The 8,523-nt window shown below is 42.2% G+C and overlaps 1 protein-coding gene across 1 annotated transcript; it reads left to right on the forward strand.

Moving 5' to 3' along the window:
• Positions 1 to 578: 578 nt before the first annotated feature.
• On the forward strand, positions 579 to 8,008 carry gtpbp4 (GTP binding protein 4). The gene is made up of 17 exons (XM_079173910.1): positions 579 to 696; positions 1,804 to 1,974; positions 2,067 to 2,170; positions 2,319 to 2,455; positions 3,209 to 3,309; positions 3,433 to 3,525; positions 3,802 to 3,993; positions 4,226 to 4,291; positions 4,434 to 4,523; positions 4,618 to 4,728; positions 5,294 to 5,371; positions 5,471 to 5,522; positions 5,618 to 5,718; positions 5,936 to 6,133; positions 6,466 to 6,531; positions 6,782 to 6,925; positions 7,327 to 8,008. Exons 1-17 carry the CDS (start codon positions 649 to 651, stop codon positions 7,477 to 7,479), a joined length of 1,905 nt encoding a protein of 634 aa, XP_079030036.1. The 5' UTR covers positions 579 to 648; the 3' UTR covers positions 7,480 to 8,008.
• The last annotated feature ends 515 nt before the right edge of the window (positions 8,009 to 8,523 follow it).

Raw genomic sequence — 8,523 nt, forward strand, 5'->3', positions numbered from 1 at the left:
CCACACATATAATAACTGTTTTTATGTAGCAGCCCTATGAATATTATATTCACTGTTCTCATAGAGCTCTAATGAACGTGACCCCACCTGTAGATGTTAGATCATGAAGAGGGAAAGGTAGGGGAACCAAACCCAGGAGGAGATATCAGTGTATTCACAGAAACACAGCTATAATAACTAAAAATAATGAATGAAACATAAATCTGTAAAACTGTATCTGAGCAAAGAAAATTATAAAAAATAAAATATACAAATAAAAGCAAAGTACTGCAAAGGTCAAGACACATGAATAAAGAACAGAAAAATGTACAAACAAAATACTATAAAATATAAATATGTGGTTAAAACATGAAAGAGCCGTACAGTGTTAAATGTGTGACTTAAACATAATAATATATAATATATAAAATTATAAAAAGAAAAAACATAATCATGAAAATAATAGCAGTAGTTACACATATTACTAACTTTAGGTTTTGTTTGTTTAATTTAAGTGTTGTTTGTCCTGTAATGCCTGCATTTGTCCGTAAGGGGGCGATGTTTAGAAACACCTCGCTCCGTGTTTCTCATCGTCTTTTCCGGTTCTAACGGAACGAGGTGCCTTCCTTTCCCCCTGTGCCGTCAGCGGACTACAACGTGTCCGACAAGATGGCACTTTACAATTTTAAGAAGATTATGGTGGTTCCCACCGCAAAGGTACGTTGTTGTTCTTCGTCTCTACGGTGTTAAACGGGCTTTGTTTGTTGAGCTTTAGAGAGACGGCGGAAGATGTTTAAAAAACAAACATGGTGGAGGAAAACACGTGCTGAGCTGGTGTAAAGAGACACCTACTTTATGGCTTACGGTATCACGAGACGAAGTATTGAGTGTGACTAGTATGAGGCGATAAATGTGTTTTATTGTATTGTAATGACACAAGTTCACTTCAGCCGAGATGTGTCCCTCACCGGACTCCGTTCAAAAACCGGGACGTTTAAGACGAGGAGACGCTCCAATGCGACGTTAATGGCAGCACGTATTAACCATTGTTTCTCACCTGTTTCCTAAACACATCGCATCATTTGTTTTAATTGTGTGCCGAATTGATCAGAAGACATGTATGGATTGTGGACATAATACAAAAAGTTGTTACAAAGTGTCTGCTTTTACCTACAAGTGATTATATATTAAACTGATGGTTTGTTAATGAAGTCTGGCAGGACTCTCTGGGGAAAAGGCCTAAATTAGATTTTAGAGGACATAAATACATGTTTTTATGGATAAATGTTAAGTAGCTGTTCCAGTGCGTGTTACAGTATTTATTGATATGAAATACAATAACAGGAGAGACAGTTGTACAATGATTTAAATACTTTATTTAGTAATATTACTCGTGACAAAAAGAGGTTCATGTTTAGACAGTAAATAAGGATAAGGATGTTCATTGTCATTGTAAAAAACATACAACGAAATTAAGTTGGCGACTCATCAGTCAGTACAGCAGCAACAGTTAAAAAGTGTATAAAAACATTAAGACAAGACGATTTAAAGCAAGACATTAAACAAATATATACAAGATCAAACAGGCATCAATGGCTTCAAAGTGAAAAAGGTGCTTTGTTAAAGTGTCGTGTTATGTGTATAAATAAATGCCAAAGACGTAACAGATGAGACAAATAGTTTAAAGTAACGCAAACTTCTTATCAGGGGAAAAATATCGTACGCTTTCTAATAACTAAATGTTTATGAATGTCTTGTTTTTGTGTTTCCTGATGAAGTTATTACTGTAAAATAAGTCACGTGTCACTGTTCCTCTCTCTGCAGGACTTCATCGACATCACTTTATCCAAAACACAAAGGAAGACGCCCACCGTGGTGCACAAGCACTACCAGATCCACCGCATCCGACACTTCTACATGCGGAAGGTGAAGTTCACCCAGCAGAGCTACCACGACCGCCTCACGCAGATCCTCACCGACTTCCCCAAGCTCGACGTGAGTCCACGAGACGCTCCGGAAAGTCTCTCGTCGTTTACACGTTTACGATCAGTTTTGTGGGATTTGATGACGTTTTGTTTTTCCTTCAGGACATTCATCCGTTCTACGCCGATCTGATGAACGTGTTGTACGACAAAGACCATTACAAGCTGGCTTTGGGACAAATAAACATCGCCAAGAATCTGATCGATAAGTAAGTTAAAATATATATATATATATATATATATTACATACATACATACAATCAGGTCTGCATGGCATACATAAAACATCTAGTTTAAACATAACCCATACAACTGATCTAACACACGCTTGTAACGTATTTATTTTTTCACCTCCAGTGTTGCCAAAGACTACGTGCGTCTGATGAAGTACGGAGATTCTCTGTACCGCTGTAAACAGCTGAAGAGAGCCGCTCTGGGTCGCATGTGCACCATCCTGAAGAGACAGAAGTCCAGCCTGGAGTATCTGGAACAAGGTAACGGAGATTCAAGAGTTAACTGGTCCTGAACCAGTCTCAGTGTAGTCCTGATCCTCTATATGGACCAGTCTCAGTGTAGTCCTGATCCTCTATCAGACCTCCATCAGTAAAGAGACCATCAGAGAGAAGATGGTCTGTTTCTATAGAGTTATTCTTAAAGCTCGTCATCGGAGCCACCGGGTCGGATTCTGGTGAAACCAGATGAACTCATGCAGGTTCACCAGAACCTCCTTCAGCTCAGACTCCAGCAGAGACCGGTCCACCGTGGACAGACCCAGATCCTCCAGCAGAGACCGGTCCACCGTGGACAGACCCAGATCCTCCAGCAGAGACCGGTCCACCGTGGACGGACCCAGATCCAGCTTCATCTGCAACCTTGGACCTGCAGTCGGAGCTCGCACCACGCTGCTGGAGACCCAGGACGTATTGCTGGACCCGCTGGAGGGAAGGGAGGCACGGGAGAACCAGAACCAGGACTGAGAGGGGCAGACTGTCAGACCTGCTGCAGTAAAATGAGAGGTTTTCTAGAGGGACTCAGGTGCTCAGAGACACGACCACTTTAGTCCACAGGAACCAACAGAAACAACACTAAATGAAAGCTCCTCGTAGTAACTTTAATCTCCGTTTTCAGGTTCCTTTTTTGTGCTTTTCTTGTCACCTGAGAGGTTTTCGTTCTCCTGGTTTTATTACTGTTATCTTTCTTATTAACATGTTAAAATGATTAATCTCCCCGTCGTCCTCTTTCAACAGTGCGTCAGCATCTGTCCCGTCTGCCGAGCATCGACCCGAACACGAGGACTCTGCTTCTGTGCGGTTACCCCAACGTCGGCAAGTCCAGTTTCATCAACAAGGTGAACTGCTCTCTAATAATAATAATAATAATAATAATAATAAGTATAACAGCTGTGCATGGCACAGCTCAAAACTAATCAACAAGCTGACGTTAACGTGTTGTGAACGTTGTTCGTTGTCAGGTGACCAGAGCAGACGTTGATGTCCAGCCGTACGCGTTCACCACCAAGTCTCTGTTTGTGGGTCACATGGACTACAGATACCTCCGCTGGCAGGTGAGACCGGTTACACGTCACGCATTCGTTTGGTCCTTCACAGACACGTTCGCCTGCTTCTTATGTGTTCTAGGTCAAAGGTCTTAAAAGTAGTTATAATCCTTTAATTCCATTATTCATTCAAAACTTTCATTTAAGGCTCTAAAGTCATTGAGGTTTCTTTCATTTGCAATGACGTAATTACAGAGTTGAACAAATTCAAAACAGAAGAGGACCAAACCTGAAACATGCTTCCTGTGAACTCCTTGTTGTTGTTGTTGTTGTTGTTTGTTGTAGGTGGTGGACACCCCCGGGATCCTGGACCACCCTCTGGAGGACAGGAACACCATCGAGATGCAGGCCATCACGGCTCTGGCTCACCTGCGAGCGGCGGTTCTTTACGTCATGGACGTGTCGGAGCAGTGCGGCCACAACCTGCAGCAGCAGCTGGAGCTCTTCAACAGCATCCGCCCGCTGTTCGCCAACAAGGTCAGAAAACTGTCACTCACCACGTGATGATGCCATTTTGAAAACGTTGCTCTCTGATATTGAGGAGCTCGAACAGGAACAGGATATATTTCCCTGAGTTCTTCCGAATGATCAACACCCAACCCCTCGCTCTAACCATATCAAACCACGGGAAATCATTTACTGAGCAGGTCTGAGCGTCTCAATGTGATGGTTAATGGAAGTAACACTCGTGTGTCTCTCTCTCCTGCAGCCGCTCATCATCGTGGCCAACAAATGTGACGTGAAGAAGATCAGCGATCTGTCTGAGGAGGACCAGGTGAGTGAAGACGCACTTCCATCAAAGGCTTAGACTAGAAATACTGTCTGTGTTTATTGATGAGCTCGCTGGTCATTAAGCTTCAGAAATTAGCTGTTTATTTGCATTAAAGTGTTAAAGTTTCGTCCTTTTTTGCCGTCAGAAAATCTTTGCCGATTTCACCACTGAGGAGATCCTTGTGGTGGAGACCAGCACCCTGACTGAGGAGGGAGTCATGCAAGTTAAAACCGAGGTGAGACCCCGGAGGCGTGTCGAGGAGACAAAAGTATATTGTGTTGTGTATTTTTTTAGCTGTGACTCACGGTTACTTTGGTGTTTTTTGTCAGGCCTGCGACCGGCTCCTCGCCCATCGCGTCGACACCAAGATGAAGGGCAAGAAGGTCCACGATGTTCTCAACCGGCTCCACCTGGCCATGCCCTCCAAGAGAGACGAGAAGGTACAAAGAGTCGAGAACTCGGAAGTCAGTGAATGAAGTCCTCTCGTGTTAGCTCAGGGCTCGACATCAACGCTTGAGTTGCAGCGAGTAGGGTGGAATACTTTATGCAGTTTGTACGATAGCAAGTGAAAAATAGACGTGGTCGTTATTAGGGACCAATATTCAGTAAATATTCATGCTTTTTAGTGGCCGATCCCTGATAACGCTACATTGTGAAATATTGCTACAGTTGAAATTAGCAGGAGAGCCAGTTAACGTTAGCTGTTAGCTGTTAGCAGCCGTTTGGCAGCACAGTCCTGCTAGGCTAACGGAGCTAACAGCATAGCAACATTTGGACTATTAATGAATATTTAAATGAAAATACAATAATTTATTTCCTAATCATTTAAATTGTGTGTTTTTATCCAAATAATCATTATAGATGACGATAACAAAGTCAAATGTTGATTCTATTTATTCATTAGTAGGCCTACTTTTTTTCAGGTTTGGCAAGTAAAACAAAGCTCACTGTCAGTCCCTGTACTGATTTTAAATATTATTATTATTATTATTGTGTAATTTCCAGCCGAGGCCTCCGTTCATCCCAGAAGGAGCGTTGATCCGTAAGAAGGCGATGGAGGTGGACGAACCCAAACGCAAACTGGTACGTCCGGCGTTACCGTCGCTCTCTGACTTCATTCAAAGTGAGATGTGACCTCACGGCTCTGTGTGTGAAATAAAACATTTTTATCATGTCTCACAGGAGAGAGACCTGGAGGTGGAGCTCGGCGATGACTACATCCTGGACCTTCAGAGTAAGAGTCCTTCATTTAACTTATTACACTGTGAATTCTTAGAAAGTAGACGTTTACATCTGCAGCGCTGATACTGTTTTGTTATTTATAAATAGAATACTGGGATCTGATGAACGAAGAGGAGAAGAACGATAAGATCCCTGAGGTGTGGCAGGGCCACAACATCGCCGACTACATCGATCCCGAAATCATGAAGGTGAGTTTAAAAACTAAAGACGGGTTTCTACAGTGACACAATGTTCTTTGTCCTGATGCAGGTCCTCTTAAACCTTTGAAATAAAACAGCTGGAACCAGAGAACTAGTTCCTGGTTCATTAAGAACGTTATCGGTCACACAGCAGTTAAAGAAGAACAAAGTAGAGAAATGTAAAGTGTTTTTATCTTCTAATCATCTCGACTTCCTGTCCTAACAGAAACTGGAGCTGCTGGAGAAGGAGGAGGAGCTGAAGGAGCGAGCCGGGGAGTACGACTCCGAAGAGGAGAGCGAGGACGAGGAGATGCAGGAGATCCGCGTTCTGGCCAAGCAGATCCGCGAGAAGAAGTTCCTCAAGATCGTGCAGTCCAAAGATAAGGACATCCACGGGCCCCGCATGCCCAGGACCGCCACCAAGGTGAGGACGTCATGTGACCACAGAGACGCGGTCAACGAGTCTCTGAGTTTGTCCACGAGAAGGTTTCATCTCATCAAAACAAAGGAAGACAAGAGAGAATATTTAACGTCGTATATGAGGAACATAGCTGAGACTTGAGTCGCATAAAGAGACAAACCCTCAAATTCCTGAACAACGAGAAATAATCAATGGCATTGAGACTCAATGCTTCAAGTATCCCACTCTTACCAGATCGAGTAGCTGTCTCCGTTTGCATTCACCCTCTAACCTCGACGGTGACGGTGCTTCTCTTCTATGAAATGACTCTTTTGTTAATTGTGTTTGTGACGCAGGTTGAAAGAAAGAAGCTGGAGGAGGAGATGGGCGGCCTCGGTCTGGACATGGATAACAAGGACGATGTAAGTTCCTCTATAGATCAGAACCTACAGGACACTTTGACTCCATACTACGATATGAGTGAACTAACGGGGTTCCGACGAGTCGTCCAAATTTCCAGTCATTTAAAAACTCATGGAAAATGATTTCAACATTCTCGAACGAAAACACAAAAGAATTGAGTCCGTGAAAGTCCTGAAGTGGTCCTTGTGAACGCCGGCTACTGAAATGGTTTTCCTCACACTGAACCTCTTCTTCCTCTTCCTCTTGCAGAGCCACTACGCTGAACAGGCCCGGCGGTCCCGAAGCATCACCAAGAAACGAAAGCGTGAGGTTTCGGTGGTTCCGACCTCCAAAACCCGCAGCCAGAGCGCCTCCCGTCCTCCACGAGACCAGTCCGGCGTGAGAGATGCAACGGTACGAGACGTCTTCGCGGAGCTTTCGTTCACTCAATATGCTGCAGTTTAGTGTTCTAGTTCAGCTCACACATTGGTTGATACTTAAACAAGGCTTGATTGTAGATAGACGGAGGATTACGTTTCTATGAGGAAGATTGCGCGTCAATTCATTATTACCTGTGAAATATCAGTTTTTTGGTTTATTTCCTCTTTCATTTTGATCCTAAATATTATCGTCCACTGATAAATATGTCCTGAGGATGCAAGACATGACTCCACCTCAAACACTATTATGCTAAAAAGGTGTATTTTATTTGTTTAGCATGTTAAAAAATAAAACTTTTTAATGTGCAATATATGCAAATAGAGACAAAATAGAGTGTTGAACTCAAGTCTGTGTCGTCTTTGTTTGTTCCTCAGATGGCGAAGAAGGCGAAGAAGATGATGAAGCACTCCCAGAAGGACATGAACCGCCAAGGAAAGAAGGGCGAGGCGGACCGACACGTGTTCGACCTCAAACCCAAACATCTCTTTTCCGGGAAGAGGACGTCTGGCACCCACGATTACAGATAAAACCCGTTATTTCTGGACTGTCGAGACCTGGACTCTCTTTTTGGAAAAGAGAGGCTTAGTGTCAAAGTCTTCATTTTCCACAGCAGTGAAAAAAGTTATTGGTTATTTTTGAGACATGGAAGCGTCATCCTTGAGGATGGTGGCGCCATTAAAATAATAAAAATAACTGTAAAGCTGCTGGGGAAATGCACCCAACCCATTTAAATGATTACTAATTATAATAACTATCTTTTTATTTGTCAGAAACCGGGTGTGTGATGGTCAATATCTAATTGTGTTACTGCCATAATCAAAAACATGTCCAACATTATTCAGTTGTTAAACTGATGTTTTATCATATTTCACGTGTTTTTTTTCTTGGCGTTATCAGTTCAGTGGACTCTAATGCCTTCCAGCTTGTATGTGGCTCAGTCAATGAGTTTACTTTGGATGAAGTGATGATGATGATGATGATGCTTCCTTTGCGAGTCTCCCTTTTGAGAACTATTCATTAAAAAGGGGGCTTAATAAATATACACCTGAAATAAACTGCAGTCTGTTGGGTTGTTTTCTTTTTACAGAAATTCCTCTATATAGTATGCTTTTATCTTGAAAACCCAAAGTCTTAACTGGAATTTAAGTTTTTGTGTTTTAAATTTAATCTGTATGAGTTTTTATTATTCGCACAGAAATGGCGACCAGATTGAACTCTTTAGATATTAACAATTTAAACTTGTGTCAAATATACATGCGTGATAAAACACTTAACATGTTGTATACACTATTAACGTCAACTTTGATTCGGCATGTTATTTAGTTATCTATTAAGAAACCTCTACAATAACACAACACCAGAAACACCTATGAGCTCAAGGTGCAAGAGTTAATCTTAAAATGTAGATTATTTTTCCTAATTTGAAGCCTTTTTGTTACTTTTTAATATGCCGAATACACAACATTCCATTTATTTATTAAAAACTATTAAAGTTAATTGTTTCACGTGCAGGCGAGAATGGTCTGAGGCGATTCGACAGGCTTTTATTGTGAAAACCCCCGGGCCGGAAT

The sequence above is a fragment of the Pholis gunnellus genome, assembly GCF_910591455.1.
Source record: "Pholis gunnellus genome assembly, chromosome: 14".
Taxonomy (NCBI): Eukaryota; Metazoa; Chordata; class Actinopteri; order Perciformes; family Pholidae; genus Pholis; species Pholis gunnellus.